The 14,904-nt window shown below is 41.8% G+C and overlaps 1 protein-coding gene across 1 annotated transcript; it reads right to left on the reverse strand.

The window, feature by feature from the left end:
* Nucleotides 1-234: 234 nt before the first annotated feature.
* Nucleotides 235-9,456, reverse strand: znf281a (zinc finger protein 281a). Its single transcript, XM_061089989.1, has 7 exons — nucleotides 9,348-9,456; nucleotides 7,378-7,828; nucleotides 4,960-5,061; nucleotides 4,365-4,491; nucleotides 2,276-2,359; nucleotides 2,026-2,144; nucleotides 235-1,899 (listed from the first exon to the last, which is right to left on the reverse strand). The coding sequence occupies exons 2-7, from the start codon at nucleotides 7,777-7,779 to the stop codon at nucleotides 325-327; spliced, it is 2,409 nt and encodes an 802-aa protein (XP_060945972.1). The 5' UTR covers nucleotides 7,780-7,828; nucleotides 9,348-9,456; the 3' UTR covers nucleotides 235-324.
* Between the last annotated feature and the right edge of the window lie 5,448 nt (nucleotides 9,457-14,904).

Genomic DNA, 14,904 nt, shown 5'->3' on the forward strand with positions numbered 1-14,904 from the left:
AACAAACAAACAGTTCTTTCAGTTCATGAATAATGACTAAACCTAATGTCACTAAAATGACGATAATAAACAGTCAGTACATATTTAACTTAAAAATAACAGAAACTTTTTTTTTAATGCATTTGCAAGAAGCCTTGCAGGCTTTTTGTGGAGAGGAGTGGGAACAAAAACAGAGCATCCGTATAATTAAAATAGAGACTTAAAAAAATAATAATAACAATAATAATAATAATAATAATAATAATAATAATAAAATAGGAGCACTAAAAAGCTAAAATAAGAACATCAGCTTTAACGACAGTGTGTTCTCTCCCTCTCAGGCTCTCATCTGTAGCTTTGGCTTGTTGGAGTTTTGGAACCTGTACTTACTGGCTCATTGACATCAGATAACAAACTAGTATACCCTGAGAATTCAGACACAGGCGTCCGTATCCTGTGATCCACCTCCCCGCCAGAGTCAGTGCCATAAGACAAGCCGCGGCCATCTGACTTGAACTGGGAGCCAAAGGCCTGGGCAAAGTTTTCAATCTGGTAGGAAGGCTTCGAGGAGTCCAGAGGGGCCAGATTCTGCGAGGGGGCCAGAGGGAAGACTGCCGTGCCATTCTTCACTGGCGGGTGGTTTTTATCGCTGCTCAGGTCAGATGGGCTGATCTGGTAGGAGGAGGGGGGGGTGGAGGAGTGCTGCTTCTCCATCTGGTCGGTGAGCTCCTGAGACGGGGTGAGCTGCTGGTGTGTGGGCTCCAGGCCGCTCAGGTGGAAGCTGTGCTGTGGCGAGGAGCCCGACAGCATTGCAAAGTGAGATTTTGGCACAGATGAGGGCAGCGAAGGCGAGGCCACCGGCTGGCCAAACCCACACTCCAGCGGGGACGTAGTGTAGATGTTCTTGTCAGCGTAGAGGGGGTTGCCTTGGTGGGAACTGGTGAACGGTCCTGAGGGGGAAGGCCCGGGGCCCAGAGGGAAGCTGGTGGTGTGGCTGGTGCGCTCCAAAGCCTGCAGCAGGAAGCGGGAGTACTCGTGCATCATGACGTTCTTGTCTCCACACGGGCTGGAGGTGTCTGTGCCGTGGCCGATGTCAGGACTGTCAGCTGAGACGGAGTTAAGGTCCACGTGCTGGTCACTGAGGTCAAAGTGAACGTCGTGGTGCGAGCCATCATGTTTCTGGGAGTAGTGGTCAAGGAGGCTCTGCAGCACTTCATCAGGGATCCCTGACTTGTCGAGACTCAGTGGCAAGTCACTGTCCATTACACTGGAAATGACGCCCTGTACGACAGATGGCTGGGAAGACAAGTGACCAACGCCGACTTCGTACTCACTGCTGGTTACCCCGGCCCCCACAGGCCCTGATGGGTTTGCATTGTTTGCTGCGTTAAGGTAGCGTCTCTTCTTCAGAAACTGCATGGCGTCGTCGTAGTTGCTGCTGCTGGTGCCTACTTTGGCTCCATTACCCTGCATGAGGCCAAGTCCATCCATGCCCACACTCTGCTCCAACGGGCTTGCTTTGGCCGGACTCTTGCGATTGGCCCTCTTGAAGGCCATCTTTGGAGCTCTGCCATGGTGGCTCTGCTGCATGCTGGGCCCCGGCTCGGTAGAGGAAGATACGGTCTGATTCTCCATAGAGTAGTCATGGATGCTGTAGCCTCCAGACGCTGCACCGTGAATGTGCGGTACTCTTCCCCCTCCTGCATCCCCCTTCTTCTTTCTGCGCTCCCCTCCCTCTCCACCATTTTTAGACTTCCCCCTCTTTCTGCCAGTACTCCCAACATTTCCCTGAGTGATTCCATAGCTGCCATGGCCCATGTCAACACAACCCAGGTCCATCATCCCAGGATCCAGCCCCTTCTTTATGGCTTCTCCACAGGTTCGCTTGTGCTTAAGCAGTCGGTCTGTCCTAGAAAAATACTGAAGAGAACAAAATGTTATTTTAAAGTAATGACATAAAGTATTACATTTTACAGTTTTGTCATTTGCTGTAAAGTAATGCTTTAGATAAGTAGCAAAAGCGGAGGGCATGTTAAGTTCATTTACCTGTTGGCAGGTTTCACATCTGTACGGCTTCTCTCCGCTATGTGTCCTCTTGTGCCTCTCCATGTGGTACTTCTGAATGAATCGCATGTTGCACTGGTCACAGCTGAATGGCTTCTCTCCTGCCACACAAAAAGCAGCACAGCTCCGGGTTAGTTTATCTTCCAGTTTGCTGCAAACGCTCAATGACTCATGAGTTGCATCAGGCTGTCTGTCAGGCTGGTGGTTTGAGCAGTTGTCTTTTGATACTTACCACTGTGGATTTTCTCATGTCGCTGGAGAAGATACTTCTGAATAAAACTCATGTTGCACTGGTTGCATCTGAAGGGTCTTTCACCTGAAATAAAACCACAGAGATTCTCACAGTTACAATCTGGTCTCGCTTTGATGGTCAATACCCCTCTGTGAGGAGCCAAGACCAGAACAACAAGCACCTGCACACCGTAGCACAAACCAAAGCAATAATTATTACTCTATTTAGATTTTTTTATTACTGTCACAGGTAATATTTCATCTGTGTTAATTATTTGGGACACAGTTAAACCTACAATAAACAAACACTTGGAATGGAGCATGTGTTATGAGGCTTATGTAATGCATTGCAGAAGCATTTGTGAGATAGTCTTTACACAACCCAGACTTGTGAAAGAAAACTTAAATGTATCTACACAGCATCATAGTCTGAATTTAGAGAAGGTTTTTGTCACATATCTGAATTTAATAACGATAAAAGTGTTTGTACGTTTGCCAATAATGTGCGCACTCATTTATTAGTGGTGGGGGAAAAAATCGATTCTGTTCAGTATCGCGATATTTTGCGCCCGCGATTATATCGATACTGTAGCACAAAGTATTGCAATTTTTTTTGTTAATACTTTATTTACAATTATATATGTAACAGCCCCTGGCTGGCAAAGCATGACAAGGATAGTTTCAGAGTTTAAAAGTTACCTAGTGTGTATGCGGAAAGGATGTTCTCCACTGAAGGAGATATGGTAACAGCCCAGAGGAGCACTTTAACATCTGAGCATGTTGACCAACTCCTTTTTCTGAACAAAAATGCCAATATTCCCAAATGAACTTAACATTTTGGGTCATGGCCTTGCAGCCAACTGGACTGGACTCTAGTAGTACACATTTGTTTATTTTTCTCAATTTGATTGAAGCTCTATGTTACTCTTATTTATATGATTATTCTCAGGTTTATGTTACTCTATTAGGTCTGCTTGATGTTACTGTATTGTATTTACATAACTGTAAGTTATGAGCTGGGAGCTCAGTGTTCATGTGAGAGGTCTCCTATTCAGAAAATAATTACAAAGGTCCTGTGTCCAGAAGGTTCAGGGACAAAGTTTTTGCACTACCCTTTCTTAGTTTTTGCACTTCAGTTAATGTGTAGAAGACAATGTTGTTCACAGAATGAAATGTGACATTTGAAGTGAGTTGAGCAGTCGTATTTTCCTCATTTTTTGTAATGCCTTTGAATAATATGGGGGACATGAATCCCAATATATTGTAGAATCGAATCGCAATACTTGTAGTATCGCAGAATCGCAATACTATTGAGTCGTGGCCCAAATATCGCAATACTATTGAATCGTCACATTTTTGCCAATTCCCACCCCTATCATTTATGCCCACCCACAGACTCGGCTGCTCACTTCATTACATAACCATCAATACTTTTCTTTGATGAGTCAAATCTTTCTTCATTGCTGCAGAAGAGGACAAACTATCTGGTTCAAGAGCAGTTTAGTCAACGTTGCCAACATTCAGTACTGGAGCTGAGAGCATTGACGCACCAAACAGAAATAAGTTGTGCTTGTACGACGTCACACTGACCTCAGTTTCCATCACAGTCCATTAATTTTGAGACTTGTTAAAACTTGGCTTTTAAAGTTTGCAGCTTACAGTATATTTATCTGCATTACTCTGAGAACAAAATAGCAAAAAAGCAGTGTTTTGTCCTCTCCTTTGGTTTAAATAACGTCATATATGTTCAAGGTGCTGACCCACACCTGGTCTGTTCAAATCTGTGACCACAAGATTAAAAATGTGTGGAAAAATAAGCAGAACAGTACTGAAAACTGCTTTCGAGGACAAAACTTGGTTGTGGACGGGCCACTGAGATGGTGCTTTTTCGCTGTTTTCTTGTAAGGTACACACAAAAACTATGTGAAGCTAGTGTTGTAAAAACTTGAATTGTAATGAGACATTACATATTTAACTGATGACATCAACATTTTCTTCCTTGAGCAAAAACTATAAAAAAATAAGAGCGAGCACGCCAGAGAGACACTAAGATGATGGTGGTGGTTGTGGAAAGAAGCACAGAAACATACCAGTGTGAATGAGGACATGTCTGCGTAGGTGATAGGAGCTTCTGAACGATGCAGCGCAGTGCTCACAGATGTGAGGCTTGTTTCCTGGTGACAGGCTGCCTCCATCTCCATCCAGCATCATTGAATGCTGTAGAATGATACAGGAGAAAAAGAAGGGTCAGATACTTCGGATCCTTCTCAAGTGAATCCCTCTGGAATCCAAGTTTTTGCCAAATCTGAAGAGATTCCCTCAGGGCGTTACTTAGAGATAATGTTCAAAATCAAGACGGACATGAGGTCATTTAAACCTTGATCGTGACCAACAACGCTCAGCTTGGGGCAGTGGAGATCCCACCCGCCCTGGTCATGTATATAGTGCTTCTCACATTGTTTTTAGACCTCAATAGACAAAAGCGAAACATTTTACCTACACAGAAATTATTCTATGTTCAATGAGTACATATAAAGTGAATTCCCTGATGTTATTAACAAAAAAGAACAAGAATGGATTACCATTTATTTTTAAATATAACCACTGTGTAAATGCTGAAGTACATGAGTGGCTTTGGTAAGGGTATATGGTAAACTTCACCCAGAGATATAGAAATGAACAAACCTTTGCTTCGCTTCTCTTCTTTCTAGGTTTACCCTCCTGTCCATCACCGTTTGACCTTCGACCTTTTCTCCCAGCAGGCTCTTTTCCTAACTGACTCGGCAGCTGTGAGGATGACAAAGGGAGAGGGAGAGGGCCGTGAGAGCAGGCCACGACAAGGAAATCACTTGACTGAAGGTTAAGGACCTTAAGTCGAAAACTATCACAAACAAGTTCGTGTTTTTCCGCTCACGCAAACAAACAAACAAAAAGGGAAGAAAACACTTGGACAATGTCTGTTGGTTGTGGGCTGGAGACTCATCATGCGAGATGTGGTTTTAGTGGGCGGAATAACAAAGCCTTAAATTTATTGCTCCTCTATTGAGAAGCAGCCTGTAATTTACTCAGAGAGCCATGCTTATTCGAACAAAAGAAACATACAAGCTGCTCACCTCATATTCTAAACTAAACATACAAAATAAATAACTGCTCACTAAAACTCTTCGCAAACAATCTGTTAATTCGGAAAAAAGCCTTGATCTTCCTTTTATTCTTTCAGTTTAGCTTCCTGCTCTGCCATCTCTCCCTCAGCTAACACTCTGCTGCTAATTTCCATACGGAGAATGCCGAAACAAATACTGGTGCACCTGCTGTTAAAAAAAAGACCAACATTTTTGGCTAAAAACAGGATGAAGAAAAAAAATGCTGAATCTGCAGGAGATGAATAAAACATGCTGCGGCGCATATTTAATCAATGTAGCTCTCAAATTTATTCTTTGACAATTTTCTATTTATTACTAAATCACCAGTGCCTTTTTAAAACAAAAAATGCTAAATGTTCTCTACTTTTAGCATCATACAAGTGAGGATTTGCTGCTTTTCTTTATTTCATATTATTATAAACCAATTAAGAACTGCAACACTGCTTTGACTAAAAAAGGAAAATACTGCTTTCTTAGGCTTACTCAATAGTACATTTAATATCTTTGGATTTTGGTCTGTTGATTGGACAAAACAGGCACATTTATAAAAAAATCAAGTTGGGCTGAATGAAACCGTGATGGAGATTTTTGGCAGCATTTTATTGAAAAATTAACCCAGAAAATGTGGAGATGAATCGATAAAAATAATTTGTAGTAGCATCTGTATACTGAAAATCGTAACATTTTGGATTTTTAGATGGACAGAACAATAAATCTTAGGGAGTCGCTTTGCACATTGCAGAAATTGATATTTGATTGACCAAACAATAAATTATTCCTTATTAAGGAATTTATCATAAGATTAATCAATGATTAAAATAATTGTTCAGTTGCAGTACTAATCTAAAATTAAAATACTAACAGCGTCAGCTTAATGGAATATTTTTAAATCGATGTTTTCTTTAGGTGATCAAGTATCCGTAGTAGACCATATCAAAATAAAAAAGTGGCACAGTGCAGACTATATTTCCCTGTGTTTTTCAACCTACTTCTATCTACAGCCCTGATGACCTCGGAAGACTGGCTATTGTTGGGAGAGTGTGGTTGTGTGTATTTCTATTTGAATGAGCACAAAAGATGTCGGCAATGAATTGCAAGCTTAAACAAGACAGCTGTGTCCTTGCCAAGACATTTTCATTCATGCTGAGGCTGATGACATCATCCTTCTACCCAGAAAGAGAAACAGAAGGAGGGGAGGGAGGGAGAGAGGGACGGAAGGAGACATGAAAGGGTGCTCGTCTGTATTTTTTTATTTCAAGTAATCCGTAGAAATTATGTCAACAACTAGTTTCAACTAGTTTGTCACTTCCTGTTCAGGATTTAAAATATGACTTATTCTTCTCCATTACAGTTTATATTGTATTACTTCTTCTTTGGTAAACGCATGATTTCAGCATTATCTCTTTCTCTGTTTTATCTGAAATTATAGCATTTGGTTGTATGTGAGTATCAGAAAAGGAGAGAGCAATATTTGTAGAGGGGCACCAAACCATTTTATCATCATTTAGGCTTCCACTTATGTTCTTGATTGGTCAATATTATTATTAATTATATTAATAATACATTTTTTTGTTTTTGTTTTGGACAGCTATAGTGACACAAAACAAGCAATGTGAAAACTTCTCCCTTAGCTTTAGGATTTTTCACCATTTCCTAAAATGATCAATAGAATCAATTAATTGGAAAAATCTTAAATAAGAAAAAGATAATTTGTTGCGGCCATGTTCAAATGTCTTGTTTTGCCAGTCTAGTGGAAATCTAGTCAACTGGAAGTCTAGTAAATGCTCAAATATTTTGCATTGTTTTCCTGGAAAATAAAAGTTAAACGATGAATTAATTGCTGAAACAGTTGCAGATAAATCAGACTTTAAATAATTATACCTACTTGTAAGCAAAGCCATTTATTCAGACATAGATAAAACTCCAGGCAACAATTTGATCTCCCATCAGAGGTACTCACATTGCCCATGTTGAGGTCATGCACCAGCAGGCTCTGGTTGTTACTGACTGTCACCTCCAGCAGATCTGTGCTCTTCCCATGGCCTCCAGGGTAGAGCGGCAGGCGATAATCATGCTCTGACATCTTCTCCTGCTTGATACCCATCGAGTGAACATAGTCTCCCACTCCTGCACAGCCGAAGCCACCCTGGGTGCCCATGCTGCAGTCAGGTGAGTCGCGCTCCTTCTTCAGGATCATCTCATGCGGTGGCAAGTCCTGCATGACGGAGTGGGCGGCCAGCCGGGTGAAGCTGGTCACCGGCGGGAGATGGCTGAACATAATCATGCCAGGGCCGAAATTGGAGTCCATACCCCCGTTGGAGCGCAGGAATTCATTTCCTAGTTTGTCTTGAATGATGTTCATGGTGAAAGCCGGCAGGCAGGAAAACTATGAGTTGGTAATAAGTGTCATCCTGTGAGGAAAGTAGGAAACAGGTCATTAGGTGGCCTTTTAAAGCAGGCACGAGTAGGAGGTCATCAACCTGTGAGGTACACACATAACAAACATCAGAAAACAATTACAGCGCCTGTTAAGCTTGGTATTCAGGAATCATTGTCACGGTCTCTGATCTCACAACTGGGCGCTTAGTTGGATTAAAAAACTGACGGTTTGTGGGTCAACAAAGGGGCTACAGTCTGGCACAAAGACAAGAGAAACACGCCGGAGCTGCACTGTACAAAATTCTCTCTGTTCGCTTACAGTGTGCATGGGGAGTATTTCACGGGGGCAGAAAAGGTCACAGTGACTGCAGCGCCAGACACAACATGAGATGAGGAATGAGAGGATTGGAGTTGTGTGTTAATCTGTTTGATGGACCTGTCTCTGACCCAGTCATCCTATTTGCATGGGCTTATCTGCCAATGAGAGGGCACAGACACAGACGAATGGCTGGTGGTGCAAATGTGACCACAAATCAAGTGCACGCTCTTTGCTGGAGTGATATAACGTGGTAATATGCGCATTCAATGCAAAGTGATCGGCTGTGATTAAACACGGCTTCCTGGAGGCTGCATTAAAAGCCATCTACAGTTAGTTTTAAAGCCACCGCATGAACGAGCCATCCGGCTAATGAGAGCTGTCTGCCTTGCTGCCAAAATGCCTTGAGCTCTGATGGTGAGCTAGCAGCAATAACCCACTGAGCTAACACAAAGCAAACTTTTACACACGCGAACCAGAGCCGTGTGTCCCTGCAGCTTTCTCGAGTGCCTTTCGGGAGATGAACATTGCCCCGGCAGAGCCCCGTGGTGCAAGAAGGCTTGTGAAAAACGACCACGCTTCATCGCAATTAGCCACCTAGCTAACGATCCGGCTAACCACTCTTGCGGGGCCCTTCTTCTTTGTGATGCAGGATCAGGCAATAATTAATATGGCCATGCAATAACAGCGGCGCCGATCATCACCGCGGAGCAGCGAGCAAACAATGAGCCCACAGCCCGCACAGCCACGCGTGAAGTCTGCGTCTTAAAAGCGCCCACAAAGTTAGTTGTGCACTCTTCTTGCCCGAGAGGAAACATTGGTGATGTTAGGAGCAGATCAGCCCTCACACACAGGAGAGCAGACGGACCAAACCTGAGAGCTGTGGGGGGAAACGAGGAAAAATGACGATCGCTGCTTTTAAGCTTAATAACAAAAGAGACTGGTGGGTCTTACTTGGTGTGTGCCGGCTCTTATCGTAGCTTTCCCTCGAGTTGCTGGCTTCGTGTGCCGGACAGTGAGCGAGTGTGTGGGTGATGGAGCGACCACACGGGCACGACCCACAACAAACGGCCCGCACAACTCCAGCGAACAATGATGCTCGTCCGGCTAGCCGCGGCGGGCTAACTTAGCAGCTAGCTAGCGCTGCGCTTTGTTGTCTGTCCCGTGCGAGGAGTTCACCCCGAGCCCCGCGGCCGCTTCCGTCCCCGAACCCCGGCTCTGTGTGTGAGTCTTACCGGCGCGGGAGCATGGCCCGTGGTCGTGGCTCGCCTGGTTCGCCCTCAGCTCCACGTTTCAACATCTAAAGCCAAAACATTGTTTTCCCGCAGCTGCTGGGCTCTTCCATCTTGCCTCGGCGCAGAGGATTCTGGGTCCCGCTGCAGGCGGACCCGTCCTGAGCAGGGACGCAAATAATAAATAATAAAAGACGAGAGTTCATGAAATAACAATGAGAAGCATAACAACAGCGATAATAAAAATCATCGCAATACATTTCATTACGTGTAAATAACATTAAGAAGCTATTTTCAATTATGTAAGAGTGCAGTTGGATACAATAGCCCAGCACTTTGAATAAGGCTCTTTGTTTTAAAAGCCAAACAATAATATTTGAATTAACACAAAGGTTTCAGAAATACATGCACATGGGAAAATTAAGATTGGCCCCTGGGCATAGACAGTTAATGGCCCTCCATCCCCCTATACACATGGTTTGTGTTTGTTTATGTCTCTGATTGCTTTGCGGTCATTTGCCTGTGTCTTCATCTCTTTCTTTGTGTCTTCATTTTACCTCCATTTTTGGTTGCTTTGCATTGAGTGCATTTATTTATATCCTAGTTCTTAGTATTTATTTTAACTCTGTGTGGTTGTTATGCATCTATTTGTGGTTATTTTGCTCCCATTTTCAGTTAATTTGTATGTTATGGTTGTTTTGCTCCCATTCGTGATTATTTTGCTTCTTTTTGGGGTTCGTTTTGATAGTATTATTGAATAACCTCTGTGACTTTCAAAAAAGAAACATGTCACTGTTTGGTAATCTATCCACACTTTTACAGTAAAACAAAACCTCCCTCCATGTGGAAAATGTGTGTAGAACTTTCTAATATTCTGTTGCAAAAAACATAGCCTCTTCAATACAAATTCATTATCCCCAACAAAACCAGTCACAATAATAATCTGAACGTTTGTGGGATATATAAACCTTACATCTTTTTTATGAAGCCAAAGGTATTATGCTGTAGTAGCAAAAACAGGAACCAAAACGCAACAATGTTAACCTTAATCTCATTCGGTAAATGTCATATTTACATGAACAAATAATCTAAATCTCCCTCAAGAGCCTAAGTATAGTTCAGTAAATACACTACACTTAAATCTCTCCACAGCCAGACACATGTTACAGTAGAGCTCATATTTAGAGACCTATGTCCGGTTTCAGAGTTGTGGCTTTGACATATTTTTACAAATAGCAAGTAAAAGTAACTTTATTTCCACTGACAAGCTTTTTCCTTATAATTAAAAGGTGAGTTGTTTGCAGCTCCAGCGCAACAGAGCGAGACTCAAACCAGCCCTCCAGATGATTCTGATGTGGAAGAGAGACTCTTAGATCTGCCCGCTCATTGACTTTGTCTACATGTAAAAAGCGCATCAGAGTCAGGCCCCGTGTCCTCTCTCCTAATTGCCTTCACTAATGAACCAATTAATTCAGAAAACCGAGTATCATTGAAATGCAGAGAGTGAAGTAATGCAAAAAAAAAAGGTCTTAGAATGCATGATGTCCCTGTTCCTTTCATATATCCATGATGATGACCCAAGCAGATGACAGCTTTGAAAATGCTCTGTTTAAATATGTATGATGGTGTGATGATTAATCTGCCTGATGAAGTGGATCTACCTTAAACCCAATTATTACAACTGGAGGAGTTACTTCAAGTCAGGTATAAAATTAATTACATTACGGCTTTGGTGTAGCCAAGAGACAGATAAGAGACAGATCAGATTCACTGAAGTTTTATAACATTTAATACTATAATAGCATAAGGACATAAGGAAACAGAAGGAAGCTATAGCTCATTAATTAAGTCTTGCGGGGAGTTTATATCTTTTAACCTGTCTGTTTGTCTCTTTGTAAACAGGATTACATAAAAGAAATGAACAGATTTCCATAAAACTTGGCAAAAGGATACATTCATTATAGGTCAGGGAAGAAGCCATTTGTGTTGATTTTCATTGTTTTCCCTGGGAATAATTCATGGTCTAGATAAAAAAAAAACAAGGCATATTTTTAGGGATTGATATCTATCAGTGTGTGACATTTTATTGCAGCTTGATTGAATTTAAGGCGACTGTTGGGGCTTGGCGGCGGTATGCATTCAACTGAGTGCCATTCTAGTCTACATTTGATATCTTGGTTGTTTAATACTTTAACAAAAGGTAGTTACAATAAAAATACAAGATTTTTAGGTTTTATGAGGTTATGTCTCTTTCCGGGAATAGCTTTAACACTGTACAATTGTTGTTTGTATACTTAGGTTTTTATTTAAGATTAGAAATATATATATGTATGATATATTGGTATGGTGTAGCTGTACTGATTAGGAAGTAAGTAACAACTTGAAATTGTCAAACTGTGGATCTAAACCTTGGGGGTTAAGAGCCACTGCAGAGGGAGAGAGAATGACTAGAAGAAAAATATAGTGAAACTTTCAAGATTCATACGGGAAACAGAAACGACACAAGTTTGTTGTGAAAACCTTTATTTCATTAAAATTCTACTTGGATCCTCTATCATTGGTATGAATAAAAACTGAGATGTGTGTGTTAAACTATTCGAAGCAGAGAGGACATCCTGTAAGTGTGGTGTTACTTCAAGTTCATCTTCTAAATCTTAAATGCTAATTAAATTTAGATGAGCCCGATGTATGGCTCAACTTTCCATCAGTCCCCACAGTCAGCTGAGTGTTTGGGACATAAAGGTCGTAGACATCGTGACTCCTGCTCTACAAGTTGTGTCTTCTGCCGCTGGCTCTGATCTGCCCTCGATGTGGAGGGGATAGAGGAGTGAGCATATTTGTACATGCACACACACCACACCACACCACACCACACCACACACACACACACACACACACACACACACACACACACACACACACACACACACACACACACACACACACACACACACACACACACACACACACACACACACCACAGCTATAAGATAGAGGTTAAACTGGAAAAACAGGCTAATATTTAATGTCTGTGTATCACATGACCAAGATGATTATCAGGTCTATAACTCTTCATCAATAATTCAGTCTGTGCAGCGTGTCTTTGTTCCCTCCCCCTCCTCCTGTGAATCAATCCCAGCCTCACGCACCACAAATTGGATATGAGTCGAATGTCTTTCGTCATCTAATAATGGAAGCGAAGAAAACTGTTTACAGCAGAGAGCCAAGGTTCAGTGATTGTCTGTGTTCTGCTGATTCGGATTCCTCTCACTGGGAAAGTCTGATGCTTAAACACAACAGATGGTGATTCTGGCCGTCGACTATCTAATCCTCAGATGTCTGGAGGATCACGGCTGTGTATGAGTTCACTCTATCGAGACAGAAGTCTGCTGTGAGCTTCCGAAACCTGTGTGGTGGCATGTCATTTCATGGAGATAGAGTCAAATTTGCGTGATTAGAATTAGCAGCCCCTTATTAGAGGACAAGGGCAATAGTGAAGGCGAAATAAAAAAAGGAAAAAAGTTAAAGTGAAAGAGACACAAGATGACAACAAAGAGAAACAATGATCACAAAGACAAAAAATATAAAAATATAAAAACGGCCAGAGAGTTGCTATAACACCACAAACAAGGACGAATACATGCAGAAATTCTGAGACACATAATACCCACAGAGATGTAGAACATCAAAGACGTGCAAAAACTACAGAGAGATGTAAAACAACTCAAAAGGGACACACACTGACTACAAAGAAATATAAAATAACCAGCTAGAGACACACATGTGACCACAGGGACACGAAGAGCAGTATTTAAAACACTGAATGAATAAGTGATTATTAATAATGTACAGTTTATTATTGCCTTGAACATGGTCTTTAAATTTGAGAATTTGCATTTTGTTTAGATCTACTACTGCCAGTAAGAACAGTGATGTAAAACTCTACGCATCATTTAAGATTGATTGAAGGTCTGACTGGAGTTAACGGACCGATGAGGAAAACACCTTTTTCATTCACAGAAAATGTCTGCCTTAGCTGACGTGTGAATAAACTGACCTAAAGAAACTTGACAACTGACATCTGTGAGTTTACAATTAAAGATTCTCCATAAATCTTTGTCTGTGCAAATTTCAATATAAAGATAAAACTGTTGCTTAATTAAACATTTTCTCAAGTGTTTTGCCTCCTCAACAGCAACTAAAAAAGGAAGAACACTTTGGGCAACACCAAGATCTAAAATCAATTTTTTACATAGTTTATTTATAAAGTGCTCAAAATACCTAGAAAGATTATCTTCGGGAGCGTTTCATCAATAAATGATGAACAGAACTGACTTAGGGATGTCTGCAGACCTCTTTCACAACAGAGACTGCAGGTCACAAAACAAATCGCAAAACGGAACAAAAAGCACTTGAGATGAGAGCTGCAGTGAAAAGAAATCAAGGACGTCTTCATACTACATCATGACTGAAGCTCAATTTGCTAGTAATAGTAGTACTTACATATAATATAGATCCTCTATGATTAAATTGAAGGCAAATGGGGATCCAAGGGCGGACTGTCCATTTTACGACTGTCCTCTGGGAGAGTACTAGTGCAGGAAACGCTCCACTGTAGTAGCCATCCAATGTCGAAATCAATACAAGGGCCTCACAGGAAAGAGGAGAAGCACAGATTTAATGTCTGACCTAAAATGGATAAAGCCTGGAGACAAGTGAGCAGTAAATTGTATCTATCTTAAGCAACAAGTCCAGAAAATGAAAACATTTCAGGGAGTTATTTAAAATTCTAATGAGTCGGTCACTGTAAGTTATTTTCCAGTACAGTTAAAGTACAAGACATTATTACCTCAATTTGAAAGCTTTCAATTTGGCACAGGTTTGAGCAGAAGCAGAGGCAATTGCTGGAGCCGTATCTACAATTCAATTAGTCAATGTCCTTCATGTGGCCCGACTAGAGCAGGTATTAGACAAAATATGCACATGGGTCGTCCATCCAGTAGATGGCACAGTCTAACTTAACAGCACAAAGATGCTACGATCTCCGAGTCTATGGACTGTTCATCACACTGGAGGATCAGCTAAAGTGGAAATGCAATGGAAGCACCTTCAGAGAAATGAATGAATATAATAATTAACTAATTAATTAATACATCAGTTAAGCCCCAAGCTGATTAAAATGAAATGCACTGAAGGGTAGCCCACATCATCCATCCCCCTCTTTCTTTCTCTCTCCACACAAGCGCAGTCTTGTGTAACTCTCCCCTCCTCTCTCCCTGCCCCCTTCCCTCCCTCTCCTCACATATCTCCCTCCTCTCTCACACACACTTACCCCTCCATCCATTACAGTCCCCCAGAAGCTGTGAATGGGAGGCAGCTCCTCGTATTTCGCTTCGCTTGTGAGCATCAGGCAAGTCAGACTGAGAGGAGGAAGAGCAGAGCGCACAGCTGCAGAGAGCGACTGGCTGGTGTCATGTGGAATAACTGGAAGTATAGTGTATGTTCTTAAATAAAAGAATAACACCTGTGGTTTAAAAGTAGAGACAAGGGTGCACGCGTG

The sequence above is a fragment of the Limanda limanda genome, chromosome 17, assembly GCF_963576545.1.
Source record: "Limanda limanda chromosome 17, fLimLim1.1, whole genome shotgun sequence".
Lineage (NCBI taxonomy): Eukaryota > Metazoa > Chordata > Actinopteri > Pleuronectiformes > Pleuronectidae > Limanda > Limanda limanda.

Excerpts from the sequence above, each read along its gene's own strand:
- znf281a (XM_061089989.1), bottom strand. The coding sequence starts at position 7,779 with ATGAACATCATTCAAGACAAACTAGGAAATGAATTCCTGCGCTCCAAC. Across the intron at positions 2,145-2,275 it reads ACATGAGAAAATCCACAGTG|GAGAGAAGCCATTCAGCTGT; the intron begins GTAAGTATCAAA and ends TTTGTGTGGCAG. Across the intron at positions 1,900-2,025 it reads GATGTGAAACCTGCCAACAG|TATTTTTCTAGGACAGACCG; the intron begins GTAAATGAACTT and ends TGTTCTCTTCAG.